This window comes from Nomascus leucogenys, chromosome 11 (assembly GCF_006542625.1).
Source record: "Nomascus leucogenys isolate Asia chromosome 11, Asia_NLE_v1, whole genome shotgun sequence".
Classification (NCBI taxonomy): Eukaryota; Metazoa; Chordata; class Mammalia; order Primates; family Hylobatidae; genus Nomascus; species Nomascus leucogenys.
The window spans coordinates 108,800,470-108,815,548 of record NC_044391.1 but is presented as its reverse complement, the minus strand read 5'-3'; the positions used below and the strand labels follow the sequence as shown (position 1 = coordinate 108,815,548).

Below are 15,079 nucleotides of genomic sequence, written 5' to 3'. Positions count from 1 at the left end.
CAGCTCCAGATTCATTGATCTCTTAGACTACTCCAACACATGTGAATGACTTTTTAATGCCCCACTTTGTGCTTAGTCTTGGCTGGCCTTGTCAAGACCTGGAAGCTTTAACACTTCTTGCTGTGCATTTCCTCTTTGCCTTGGATTACAGGCACAAAAAGAAATAGTGACAATTATTCAAGCCATGCAGGATACTTCCCAAACCCTTCTGCCTCTCAACACTGTGGTTTGGGTCTAAGTACTGAGAGTATTTTAATACATAATGTGAGCTTCGTATGGTTTCCAGAGATGCAGCATATCTTCTTAGCTAATATTGGCTTTTTTGAAGCTCATAAGATATCAGCTCTTAAAGATCCTGTAGGGATCATCTCGTCCATGCTAGGAAATTAGCTGGTCCTTCCTTGGTAAGGAACTATTTAGATAAAAGCAGTCAGAACTCTGGCCTGAACAGTAAATATTTAACCAGAGTTCAATCAGAATTCAAGGACAGGTTTTCTTAAACTTCCTTTGTTTCTAGGAGATCAGGCAGAGCTGAATTTAAGAATCTTTTGATCCTTTCCACACATAGACATACAATAGTGGTCACATATGTTCTGGGAGTTCCTAGACCTTATATGTCTAAACTGGGGCTTCCTGACATAAAACTATGCTTACTGGCCAGGAATCTGTTAGAAAACTCAGAGCTCAGCAGAAGGAACTCTGGCTTTGGAATGTGGAGGTCTGGTTTTGCTCAAAGTGTGCAGTATGTGAATGAGAACAATTTACTGACCATTACTCTGCCTTACTGATTCAAATTCTGAGGTTTATTGAATAATTTCTTAGATTGCCTTCCAGCTCTAAATTTCTCAGCAGCAAAATGAAGTCAATTTCATTCTCTCTCTCTCTTTCCCTCCCGTACATATACACACACTCATACATATATACGGTCACAATAGAAAGGCAGGTAGGTCAGAAGTCTCAGTTGCTGACAAAGAGGGAGGGAGGGTGAGCCAGAGGTACCTTCTCCCCCATTGTAGAGAAAAGTGAAGTTATTTTAGAGCCCCGTTACATCTTCAAGCCTTTTTATGAGATAACAGAGGAAATAAAGAGGGCTCAGTCCTTCTACTGTCCATATTTCATTCTCAAATCTGTTATTAGAGGAATGATTCTGATCTCCACCTGGCATACACATGCCCTTTTGCTTGTTGGGCTTGCCTAAAATGTTAGAGTGTGATGACAGATGGAGTTGTCTGGGTACATTTATGTGCATTTAAGGGTGATAATGTATGTGCTCTTTAAGAGCTGAGTGTTTGAGCCTCTGTTTGTGTGTAATTGAGTGTGCATGTGTGGGAGTGAAATTATGGAATGTGTATGCTCATAGCACTGAGTGAAAATAAAAGATTGTATAAATCGTGTGGCATGTGGAATTGTGTGTGCCTGTGCGTGTGCAGTATTTTTTTTTTAAGTAAGCCACTTTAGATCTTGTCGCCTCCCCTGTCTTCTGTGATTGATTTTGCGAGGCTAATGGTGCGTAAAAGGGCTGGTGAGATCTGGGGGCGCCTCCTAGCCTGACGTCAGAGAGAGAGTTTAAAACAGAGGGAGACGGTTGAGAGCACACAAGCCGCTTTAGGAGCGAGGTTCGGAGCCATCGCTGCTGCCTGCTGATCCGCGCCTAGAGTTTGACCAGCCACTTTCCAGCTCGGCTTTCCCGGCGCCGCGAGATGCTGTCCTGCCGCCTCCAGTGCGCGCTGGCTGCGCTGTCCATCGTCCTGGCCCTGGGCGGTGTCACCGGCGCTCCCTCGGACCCCAGACTCCGTCAGTTTCTGCAGAAGTCCCTGGCTGCTGCCGCAGGGAAGCAGGTAAGGAGACTCCCTCGACGTCTCCCGGATTCTCCAGCCCTCCCTAAGCCTTGCTCCTGCCCCATTGGTTTGGACGTAAGGGATGCTTAATCCTTCTAAAGAGTTTCGGTGATTTTCTGGGCCCCTCAGCTCCCAAAGCTCTTGAGAAAACTTTCAAAGGCTAGAATCCCCTTCTAACTCTTTTTTTTCCCCATGATAAGCGCAGTCGGTCACAGTTCAGGTGAGTTCTTACTTGGCATTCAAGAAAATTCCAAGACCTGGGTAGTTGGGCACGAAGCGATGATGGCGTCTATCCCTGGTGCTGAGCCTGGGAAGCGCTGACCCAGGTGCTGAAACGCAGACCTCTGAAGCTGCTACCTCTTAGCGTACCTCACTTCCAAACGTCGGGACTAGGGCAAAGGGGCAATCTAAAGACCGAACGCCGTATGCTCGAGATTGTGAGAAGTCTCGTTCCCTACAGTTTACTTGGTAAAAATGGTAAAACAATTCTACTTTGTAGCTCGTGATATGAAAACTGAATTAAACTGTTGGCACACACTTTATCTTACCAGAACGGTCTGTGTGTGTGTGTGCGTGTGTGTGTGTGTGTGTGTGTAAGTCTACAGGGACAGAAAGGTTGCAGAAACATTTGAGCTCTTAAAGCCTTTTTGTGTAACTTGGTAATTATAGCAACTATCCTTATTTTTATATCCTTGATTGATTTTAAATGTGACAAAAAATACGCAGCTGTAAAAACTGGATTTTGTGTGTGACCAAATCTGTTCTTTAATTTAGGCTTTTCAAATTTTTTCCATTGTCCTCCCCACTTCTCTTTCTCTCTTTTTCTATGCCTTCTGCCCTATACAGGAACTGGCCAAGTACTTCTTGGCAGAGCTTCTGTCTGAACCCAACCAGACGGAGAATGATGCCCTGGAACCTGAGGATCTGTCCCAGGCTGCTGACCAGGATGAAATGAGGCTTGAGCTGCAGAGATCTGCTAACTCCAACCCGGCTATGGCACCCCGAGAACGCAAAGCTGGCTGCAAGAATTTCTTCTGGAAGACTTTCACATCCTGTTAGCTTTCTTAATTAGTATTGTCCATATCAGACCTCTGATCCCTCGCCCCCACACCCCATCTCTCTTCCCTAATCCTCCAAATCTTCAGCAAGACCCTTGCATTAGAAATTGAAAACTGTAAATATAAAATAAAATTATGGTGAAATTATGAAAAATGTGAATTTGATTTCTATTGAGTAAATCTTTGTGTTCAATAATACATAATAAGCTTGATTGGTGGTTTCAGTAAAGTTATTTGAGACAGGCACTCCAATGTTCACAAACATCTATTTAAAATTCTCGGTGGCAATAAAGTTTACTTTTTAAATGATAACTATTATAACATGAGTCATTTTAAACAGAAATAATTTCACATAATTCTATGCAGTCAAACTTTAATTCAATGATAATTACTGGGAGAGGCTGACATAAACATTAATTACATATTAAATACACCTAAATTATATGTTGGACTATTGAAATGAGTGTGTATGAATAGTTAGGCTGAAAAATCCAACTATCTACCAGGTTGATATGTAAAATACATAACATATGAAAAGATGGAAGGAAAAAAGTCATTTAGTGGTTGAGGAAAAATCTGGCTTAAATAGCTAAAATGAGGTTCTGAATTTGTTTCTAGTTTGTAAACATTTATCTAGAGAAATACCATTGCTTTTGTATCTTCTTTGACAGTCCTCTCTAATTGAGCAGTGCTAAATTACTGTTTTGAAAACAAGCTTTTAAGATATTTTTTCTCAGGAAGAAATATCACTTTTATTATAAGATTCCTTCTGGAAGTACTACAGGTTGCAAGAAACCCATATTGGCTTGCCTCACTGAATGCTATCTATATTGCAGGTATTGGAGCTCAAAATCATAATTATGAAATAGCTGGAGACATCTCAAGTCTTCTCTTAATTTTATCAATATGGGAGTCAAATAAAAACACAAAAATTATTCTCAAACACTCAGTAAAGGTGGTAGTCTTATAACAACATGCTAAATGGGATCACTCAAGACAGAATGAAAACACTGCTAATTTAACTTCCCAAGACCTAAAGAGATATCCTTTGGGGGATGTGTGTTTTAGCTATAAACTGCATTTCTGCATAGCTACTGGAATAAAAACCAAACATAAATATGTAGGTTCAATATAAATCCTTGTAGGATAAACTAACTGATAGTACCATATAAACATTTAAGAGGAGCTTAATATTTTATAGAAAATATTTGTGTTAGATAATACACATTTGAATGTGGCTGGCTTAGAGGAAGTTAATTTCTAACAGCTGATCAAACAAAAGAAAAAAAGCCAAGCCACTTTACTAATCTCTGTGAAAACAGAACATCCTTTGATGTTCTGGTATATCTTTTATCTACAAGCCCTTTAGGTGTGGGGATTAATGCATGTCCACTTATGGGATCTATCTGTGCTAAAGGCCTTATGTACATCTGGCTACCAAAAACTCAGTGGAGTAATAGCATCATACTATAATTAAAGCACAGATGAGAACACAACTTAATGATTTTCTGGGCTGTGTATGAGTGTCAGGGGATTTTGAGTTTTTAGTACCATCTTTGTTGTCAGTTCTCAATAGTAGTATGAAAATAATTGGCTTCGGAGGCTGAGGTGGGTGCATCATGAGGTCAGGAGATCGAGACCATCCTGGCTAACACGGTGAAACCCCGTCTCTACTAAAAACAAATACAAAAAATTAGCCGGGCGTGGTGGCAGGTGCCTGTAGTCCCAGCTACTCGGGAGGCTGAGGCAGGAGAATGGCGTGAACCTGGGAGGCGGAGCTTGCAGTGAGCAGAGATCGCACCCCTGAACTCCAGCCTGGGCAACAAAGTGAGACTCCATTTCAAAAAAAAAAGAAAAGAAAAAGAAAATAATTGGCAAGAATTATGTAGTCATATGCTCACATATATACATATTTTTAATTTACAGCTTAAATTGAGTAAAATATCTGAACATAATCAACTATCTTTCAGCCTCAGTTGCCTACTTCTCTAAGCAGAGGGTTGTATTAGAAAAGGCACTCACATCTCTTTTAGATGTGACTGCAGACTGACATTTTGTGCTTTGACATTGAAAAGGGTGCTCAAGGATTGCTGATCTTGGGCTGTTTTAATTAATATGTAAAGTATAGCTTTGTTTTGCTTTGTTTTATTTTATATATACAGAGGGTCTTACTTTTTACTTCCTATTTAGTTCATTTGAGTTCCTTTTAAGTCTGATTCACTGAAAGAGTCTAGCATTCTAGCCTGTTTATTATCTAGCCAGAGTGAATCATCTATATATTTTCCTTCTTCCTTGCCACAATCACGTGCTTCAGCCATACTGAGCAGCCTGGTATTTCTTTTAATGGAAAAAAATGGGTTAGGTATTCTTTACTCCTGGACCCTACTTTCCTCACCTGAAAATAGGCATACAGCAGAACTAATCCCTTGCATTTATGAGGATTCACTGAGACCATGTATTTAAAGTTCTTAGTACATGCTGAACAGTAAATAAATGTTAGATGTTACAACTGACGTCAACTTTTTTCTCATATGTGGTATGCTTTCCAGCCTCTCTTTCTTTGCCTTTGCTACTTCCTGCTGTTTCCACAGGACAAACCTAATCTAGCCTTGAAGGTCCATATTACATACTTCTTGCCCATAAAATTCTTGCTTTATACCCTCAGGTGGAATATCTGCCTTCTCTGATATGTGTCTTAATTTGTGTCTCTTTCATGTTGCTTACTTATCACTTTGAACCATTCATGATCATTGTATGAATGCATGCAGGAGAGTGAGTGGGTGTTTGTGTGTGAAATTACTTTGAATAGATATGTGTCTGATTCATATGTATGGTCCACTCAGTATCTCATACAGTGTCTTATATATAACAGTGTCTCAGTGCTCATTGAAAAAGTGAATGAATAATCTATGAACTTACAGTGTCTAGTGAACTAAACCTCTATTTACTAGGAGGCAACATTCTTATTGCTTTAGTTCACATAGGAAAACAACATTAGTGGCCATTCTATGTGATGCTAGTGTGATGACAGAAATAGCACATGGTTATGATTTTAATAACCACTGAAGCTTGTGGTTAGCAGACTCAGTCATGTTGGAAGCTTCAACCAGTTCAATTTTCCTTAACCATGGTACAAAGCCCTCGGTAGGGCTGCTTAACTGTCCACCAACTATGGGGCTCACAGTTATAGAAAATTGGATTCACTAACCCTTTTCTCGCATTTGTTTATTTCAAGATCATGTAGATCCATTTTTGACCCTAATACATGGCCAATTTTCTTGGCCTTGACTGAAACTATTCTCAACATACTGACAATTCAGTTTTATAGTGACACAACGTATACCTTTAATTCTAAGTATCCAATATGAAAGGAGGTTCAGAAATGATATTGTCCTCACCACTTATGTTACTGCAAGATGACTTGGAGAGATTAAGGTATCTGTCTAAGATAACAGTAAGTTGACACAGAGTTTGGACAAAGCTAGACTCTCCCTCTCCTATCTCAGGGTTATTTTGATTATTCCACTACACTGCCCCTCAAGGAATCTACCATTCTAGATAACTACTATGTTTTAATAGTCTGATGTGAATACTAATTTTGTTCCTGGAGCTTCCTTACCCTCCACTAAACAACTTGTTTTCTTCTGAAAGGGAACAAGACAATTGGTACAAAATAACTTGTACATTAGGAAAAAGTGGTAAAGGCATTGAATAGGAAGAAAAGAAACTCAAGGGACTGTCTTTCACTAGATTAGACCCAAGAAATAAAGGATGTTTCTGTCCTGGAGTGGAAAAAAAGAGGTTGTCCCAGAAAATAGAAAATTTTTAAAATAAAGAGATAGTAGTGTGCCTTGAGAGGTAGTCTTCAAATCAGTCATGGTTTACAACCACAAAACTAAGAAGAAAACACTTTGATGACCACACCTCTGACTGTTTAGTAAATGAGAATGAATGCTTTAATTCCAGGGGTTCTGCTTTTTATTACCTAAACTGTGCCTCAATGTCAAGGATGTGCTGGAAACTGGGAAACAAAGTTTATATGTCAAGGACCCTGCTTTCAGGAAGCTGAGTCTAATAGGTAACATACATTCATAAAAAATAAGCAAATGCTATAATGGAGGTTTGTACAGAGTGCTAGGAAATGACTTCTGTAGGAGCTAGGAAAAGCTGTCAATGACTCCTCTCTCTCTCTCTCTCTCTGTCTCTCTCACTAAACTATTCTTCTTAATAGTTTTTAATTATGTTTTAAAGTCTAAGTGGTTTTATTCTGGATGAAAAGAATAAGTTATAGCTATAATGATGTCATATACACTTTGATAACATAATCTACATTAGCTTGAAATGAGTTAATATTTCTCTTTTGCATATGAAGAAGCTGAGAATCAAAGAGATTAAGTAACTTGCCAAAGATGTCCCCAGCTGCTTAAAGGTAGAGATGAAACCAGGTCATCCGATTTCCAATCCAGTGCTCTTCGTACTATATCTTAGGGAAAAGAGGAGAGTTAAAGGAAAATTGTAACTTGCTGGGCAAATTAGGAATAGATCAGCTCTAGGCCATCTAACTTAGCTCTTCACTTTATAATACAAATGGGTATTACTACTCTATTATTGTTAGAGAAGAAAGTGATTTAGGCTCTGGGGTAGGGATTTAATTTTGTGACTTTATTAGGGGCATCATTTCCAAGAAATTGTTTGTAACCTTTCTTCTCATATATTCAATGTCATAGCTTTAACTTTACTAAATGAATGAATGGATAAACAAATAAAAAATAAAATCAGTGACCTCTGGTTTTAAGCACTCCTCTTCTCATTCAATTCCCCATACACAGCTTTTAGTACAACTCAGGATGCGGGCACATTTAGCTTGAAGCAACTACAAATCGACTGGCCACAGTCTTTGCTGCACAGGCTATGATATCTGCCTCCGTCGTGACTCACCCTCTGATCTTGTAGGTGTACCTGTAAAAAGTTGGCCTGTGCCGAAATCTGGAGACCCGAGTATTTCTTTTTTGAAATGTATAAATGAGGTTAACTTTTATATAAGTAAGCATTTATGCCATTGAAGTTGATATACCTCCCAGGGTCTCATATGAATATTCTAGGTCACATAAGTAGTAAAGGGTCTCATATAAATATTCTAGGTCATAGAAATTGTCATTTTATTTCTGTTAGCTTCACATGTCTTCAGAATATGGTACATTAGGATGATGAAGTTGTTATCCAGATATTAAATAGTACTATTAATATAAATAATATTTCAAGGAAATTCAGACATTTAAAGTAAAGTTCAAATAGTTAAGGAAGATAATGCATTTCTAGTTAATTGCTGCTTAGTCCTATCTTTCCTGTATAAAAAACCTGAAAGTACATTTTTATTTCCAATGCTGCATGAAGGTCAGATGACACACTTTATGAAGGAAAATATTAAACTGCCCTAAAACTGCTGTCCTTGGGTATCAATTTGTTCAGCTATAAGATGCACATCATTAGAGTTAAAATTCACAAGTTAAAAAAGGACATAATTTTCCCCTCACTTTTCCATGTACATTTACTCACCCCCCAAACAAGGATGGAAAGTAACGATTTTACTAAACTTCTCACCACCCCCTTGTTCATCATCATTTTTGTTTGTAATTATACACGGATTAGCACGACGGACCCCTGTGTAAGACCCCTAATCAAGTTCTACAGTCTTTGCAAAGTCTTCTGGAACCTCTTGGCTCTCAGGCTCTTTCTCTCATGGGAATTACCAAACACTTACTTATGGGTTGCTTGTTTTATTGCAGCGAGCTGATTTCCGAAATTGTTGCTGCTGCCTTCCGTCTTCATTCTCCCCTCCTTCTTCCTCTTTCTCTTCCCAGTTCTTCTTTTCTAATACACGCTTTGAGTAAACCACTTCTCTGTGTATTCTCAGCGGTGTGGTTGAAATTGACTCCATTTCCAGTTCAGGAATGATATTAGAATGGATTAAGCCAATTAGAATATACCATCCCTGGGACATAGGGATTGGTTCACCTATAGTCACATGACCATAAACTTCTCTGGGCACTACTGGGACATCTGATAGTTCTCATAGTGAAGGGGTAGTCCTGAGAGCTTTTGTCAATCATATTAAGAGTTTCTCTGCAGTTTGAAAGCCTGTGTTGTAGAAGGCAGGGTGGAGAGATGTAATAAAATTGGGTATTTTGTGTACTTATTAAAGTACAATATTAACCGTAATTTAAAAAAAACCTCACCATTGTATTTTTTTGTATGTATGCTCCAATAAGTTCTCTTTAAATTTTTTTAAAAGTTATTTGGGTAAGATTTTCCTTTACTTGCACATGCACCTAGAGCTATCTTGTGTTATTAGTGCTGTGTGTATGCATGTACACGTGTGTTTCTATGGTTATGTTTTTGTTTACATATTTATAGCTACTTATATATTGATGCTTATCCCAACGTTTCAACATGAAAGTGCTGAGGAAAAAACCACTAGGCTTTACTAGACTTTTTATCTTTTGAAAACTCGAGTATGTGACTGGCATATACTAGCTTCTTTACAAATGCCTTTGATAATAAAGAAAAGAACCACTTACAGTTTTAAAAATATTTTCCAATTTATTAAAGTGTTCTACAACTATTATCTCACTGGATCTTCACACATTTTATAATTCTTAAGTTAGACAATGGAATAGTAATTTATAACTCCATTTTTTATAGATATAGAAACTGATGATCAAGGTATTTAAACAACTTGCCCAAAGTCACTGATGGCTTACATGGAAAAGTTTAAAATTAAGACTGGCTTTTCTGAAGAATTAACCCATAAAAAATGTATGGCCAATTATTATTTCCCTTACCTGAGTGCTTTCTTCTCCAGACTAAATTCCTTCAGTTACTTTAACATTTCTTGCATAGCCTAGCTTCAAATTCTCCTCACCACTTTGGATGCTGTGTCCAAGAACTGCTTAAATTAATCTATATTTCTTAAAGGGCAATATCCAAAACAATATGCAATATTACAAGTGACAGCTAATTAATACCCTCCAAAATGGAACTGCTTCATCCTTTTAGAGTAGAAGATGTTCCCTTCTATTAATGCAGCCCCAGAGTGGTGCTGCAGTGCTATAGCTGTTCACTTTTGATGGGTGCTATCTTGTTGTGAAGAACCATCTATAAACCAGTCCCAACTTTTGTTCTTAATCAAGTAGTTATAAGGAACCCCTTCATAAGGTGGTGGATATGGGTTATCTACCCATAGAAGAAGCAATGTAGTAGGTGTAGAGACTGTGGGTACCTGGGACCACTTGCTTATGCAACTTACTTGTGCCTTCAAGACGTGTATGGGCCCTAAATCATACGTATCGTTCTCATTTGTTAATGAAATGCTGCTGTGTGCACCCAAGCTTATGGGCTGGTGGATCAGTCAATACTCGATTCCTGGAAACTCAGACTGCGGTGTAACTTGATAGACTCTGATCAAGCATTCAATCTCCACTAGGGTCTAGGGAGAAGCCAGAAGCTGTGGGTTTTTGGTTTTGTTTTCAAAGGAGCATGGTTATCTGTGTAGGATAGAATAGATTAATTCCAGAACATGACTCATCATGAATCACCTACAGGAGCTAGCCAAATGTCCCCTAAAGTCCTCCTATGTGCCACATACTATCCAAACAGGATGGCTCTTCTGAGAATTATGGTCAAAATGGTAGAGCTGCTTATAGAGAAGCCCAGACCTATTTCAAAGACTTCTTTTCTTCTAAGTCTTTCTAAAATCTGGGAGATTTTCAGATTACTTGATAATAGGCCTTAGTTGTATGTTCAAAAAAGGTATATACTGCTTCTATCCTAGAATCCCACGAGCTATTTTGCCTGTTTTTGTTAGGAGGAGAGAATAGGTGCATCTTACTTCATCTTAGTAAGAATATAAATCATTCTACCATGAAGACACATACACATGTATATTCATTGCAGCACTATTTGCAATAGCAAAGACATCAAATCAACCTAAATGCCCATCAATGACAGACTGAATAAAGAAAATGTGGTATGTACACATCATGGAATACTACACAGCTATAAAAAAGAATGAGATCATGTCTTTTGCGGCAACATCAATGGATCTGGAGGCCATTATCCCAAGCAAACTAACACGGAAACAGAGAACCAAATACTACATGTTCTCACTTATAGGTAGGAGCTAAAGATTAGGAACACATGGGGCTGGGTGCAGTGGCTCATGCCTGTAATTCCAGCACTTTGGGAGGCCAAGGCAGGTGAATCACAAGGTCAGGAGATTGAGAGCATCCTGGCTAACACAGTGAAACCCTGTCTCTACTAAAAATACAAAAAATTAGCCAGGCGTGGTGGCGGGTGCCTGTAGTCCCAGCTACTTGGGAGGCTGAGACAGGAGAATGGCGTGAACCCGGGAGGCAGAGCTGAGATCGCGCCACTGCACTCTAGCCTGGGTGACACAGTGAGACTCCATCTAATAAATAAATAAATAAATAAATAAATAAATAAATAAATAAATTAGAAACACATGGATACAAAGGAGGGAACAGTAGGCACTGGAGCCTACTTGAGGGTAAAGGGTTACAGGAGAGAGAGGAATAAAAAACTGTCTATAGGGTACTATGTTTACTACTTGAGTGACAAAATAATCTGTATACCAAACCCCTGTGACACAGTATGTACCTATATAACAAACCTGCAATATACCCCTGAACCTAAAATAAAAGTTAAAAAAAAATCTAAATATGACCCAGACCACTAGAACCCTAGATATTTCACTAAAGTTGAAGGCCCTTGAATTTTTCTAGAGTTCATTTGCCACCTTGTAGCATGCATGTGTCTTACCAAGATGTTTTGAGATGTTGCTCTATTTTGCTCATCTGTCCCAGTCTCCAGTGACATCCAGGTAATGAACAGGCACAATGTCCGTGAAATGTAGAGGTGATTGAAATCCCTCCTGAGTAGATTATGTAATAACATAGAGTTTGAGAGTTGATGTACCCCCAGCTAGGATCATGAAGGTATATTCCTATCCTGGCCAACTAAAAGCAAACTATTTCTGTCGATCTTATCCACAAGTATAGAGAGGAAAATACGTTCTTCAGATCAATAGCTATATACCAGCTGCCACGGAATATGCTATTCTGGAGAAACAGTTGCAATTGGAGTTACTATTTTATTAGTTTTATGATACCTCACTGTCATTTTTCAACATTCACCTGTCTTTTGCACAAATCAAATATAGGTGACTTGTGTGGAAATGCTACAGGAATTACTATCTCTGTATTTTTTAAGTCTTTGATGGTGACACAAACCTCTGCAGTCCTTCCTGAAATATGGTATTGGTTTTGGTCTACTATTTTGATAGGGTGAGGCTGTTCTATTTGGCTTCCATTTGCCTTTTTCTACAATAAAGGCTCCTATTCCATGGATCAGGGAGTCATTCTGGGAATTCTGTCAGTTAGGGAGATTTTCTATTACAACTCTGCATTTTAGACCTTGGGAAGATCCACAAAGTGGGTACAAGGACACATTGTGCCTACTGGGAGATGAATCTGAACTGGAAGTTTATTGATCACCTGATATTCATAAGCTCCTACACTGACTTGTGGACAACAGTGGAGTTTTGATTTTGTAAGAATTAGCATGAGTTTGGAGCTAATGTCCAGTAATCTCCCCCAAACTCTGGCAATTTCTTCTTTCTTAATGTACAGCTACCCTGATAAATGCATCTGTAGTATACATTTTTGGCTGTTTAGCAGGGTTCTTCCTCAAGTAGATCAGCCTTCCCTCCATTCAAGGAGATCCAGTGTGTGAACTGGCTCAAATATTGAACTAGTTGAAGCGTTATAGCTTTTTATTGTGCAATTCAAGTCACCTTGATGTCCACTAGATCTACAGGTATATATATATATATATATATATATATATATATATATATACCTCTCTCAATATATATATAATATATACCTCTCTCTCTATATATATATATATAAAATGGGTATATATATATATATATATATATATGCCCATTGACTTCAGTTTCAGAGAAGCCAAGATCAATTAAACAATACTGAATATCTCTGTAGGTCAAACCATTTTGACTTCTAATTTGCCTCTACTGCTTATTGTGGTAAGGACACTCACCTCATCTCTGGCTTTAAGCACCATCATTGGCCTCTGGATACCTCAGGATCTCAAAAAAATGGACTCCCAGGAATTCAGGGAGTTCATTTTAATGGCAGCAACTTTTACTGTTATTTCTGACCTACAGAGAAGAGACTTCATGAGGCTTTGCAGAGCTCTTTGGGAGGCTTCCCACTCAGAGCCTTGGTAGAAGGAGTGTTGCTGGTCCTTCTCGATATAAGGACATAAGTAGGAGGTGAATGAGCAAGTGTTACATGAAAAAGCCACTCCAGTATTCCAAGCTCCTCAATCCAGCATAATTTCCTCTATCATAAACCAATAAAATGTTACTTTAACTTTATTTAGTGTAAGCCACTCTAGGGTTTAGGTTCCAATCAACTAAGCAAGAAAACTATGAGAGCCACTTCCAGCCACTAGAGCTAATAGTACACATAATCAAGAATATCTCCTTAATAGACCCACAATAACCAATTTATTCTAATCTAACATTATATTTCTTTCATTCTTAGTATCCATTCTCATACAAATCTCTCAGTCTTTTTTCTTCAACACGTTTTGGCAAAATTGTAAAATTTATTTGGTGGTACTTTCTCAAGGTCACTCCTATACCTTACTGCCAACACGGTGTATCTATTGGGAACTGTTGGGATTTGATTCTATGATAACTCCAGAAACAAAGGAGATGGTGGGGATACATCCTAAGAAGAAAGGATCAGCAGCCCTCTTAAGGCAATCATTTTAGTGGAGTATTAAGTTTCTTCAAGAAAAGGGAGACTAACTTCTTTGGACAAGGGTAAAAGGAGACTTGGCAGAATTTAAGGGTTCGAGTTTGCCAGCTTCACCAGAATCTGAACACATATCCCCATCTCACCAATCTTCAGTGTCCTACTCCTCTCTAAACAACACATTTAATACAGAAGACCCTTAATGTTATTAATTCAACTGCATTTAAGTTTTTCATTTTTAGAATTGAATTTTGGTTTTAGTTTTAAGAAATCTTAGCCTTATAGCTAAGGAGATAGAAGTCACTTTTCGAGTAACAATAGAAGCTTTCTGGTCACTTACCTACACACTGAGCTGGGAAATTAAATCCGTGGGCTCACATTTTTTTTTCTCAAGTTGTCCAGTACCATTATTCCCAGTATCCTCCTTATTTTCATGAAAATGTTCTTGGTGGCAAGTACTTGGCCATCCAAAGTCTTGCCTTCTATAAGATCTTGATTATTGGCATCTACAAGGTGGTAATTCAGGTAAATTTTTACATCATGGGCTACAAATATCCCCTTTACCACAGACTTATTAATGCCTATAAGTATAATGAAGTCTGCTAATTAGATAAACCAGAACCAATTCATATAATTCATCTTTAAGGCCCCGTTTCCACCGAACAAACTTTGGTACCAATTTCTGTATCAACTGGAATTTGATCAGAGTCATAGAATCACTATGAGTGATATAGAATATAGGACTTTTAAGTAGAGATTAAACCTTACACAGTTGTGGGGGCTGGTGATAAAAGTTTATAGGAGGCTACTATGGGGGTTGGCCTGAAGTCATTGTAGTCAACAGTGATAAAAGCTGAGAAGAAAAGCTGACTGTAAAGTGAGATGAACAAGAGAAACCTGGGAACTGTGCAAACAAGATTTCATAAGAATTAACTGGAAGCCTTATCTGTCTCTCACTGTCTCCAACCTCACCTACTTGAGAGGCTTGTAAAAACAGCTGGTGTTCTTGGGCAAAGATCTGTGTACATGCTTGTCCCTGGAGTCAGAGAAAAAAAATAAGGGGGTATGAGGGGAGCTGGAGTAGCTGTGGACCCAGCTGCTGCTGTAGGTCACTAAGGTGGCCAGCAGATCAATGGCAATATGTGCAAATTGCAGTGCCTGCTGGGATCCTACATCATACAGGTTGCTGTTTCACTTTCACCTTCCAAATCTCATGTAAAAAAATTTTTTTTTGAGACAGGGTCCCCTTGTGTTGCCCAGGCTACAGTGCAGTGGCACAAACATGGCTCGCTGCAGCCTTTACTTCCTGGGCTCAAGA

At 38.6% G+C, this 15,079-nt stretch overlaps 1 protein-coding gene across 1 annotated transcript; it reads left to right on the top strand.

Moving 5' to 3' along the window:
• Positions 1-1,580: 1,580 nt before the first annotated feature.
• SST (somatostatin) lies at positions 1,581-3,050 on the top strand. Its single transcript, XM_003256635.3, has 2 exons — positions 1,581-1,838; positions 2,685-3,050. The coding sequence occupies exons 1-2, from the start codon at positions 1,701-1,703 to the stop codon at positions 2,895-2,897; spliced, it is 351 nt and encodes a 116-aa protein (XP_003256683.1). The 5' UTR covers positions 1,581-1,700; the 3' UTR covers positions 2,898-3,050.
• Positions 3,051-15,079: the final 12,029 nt, after the last annotated feature.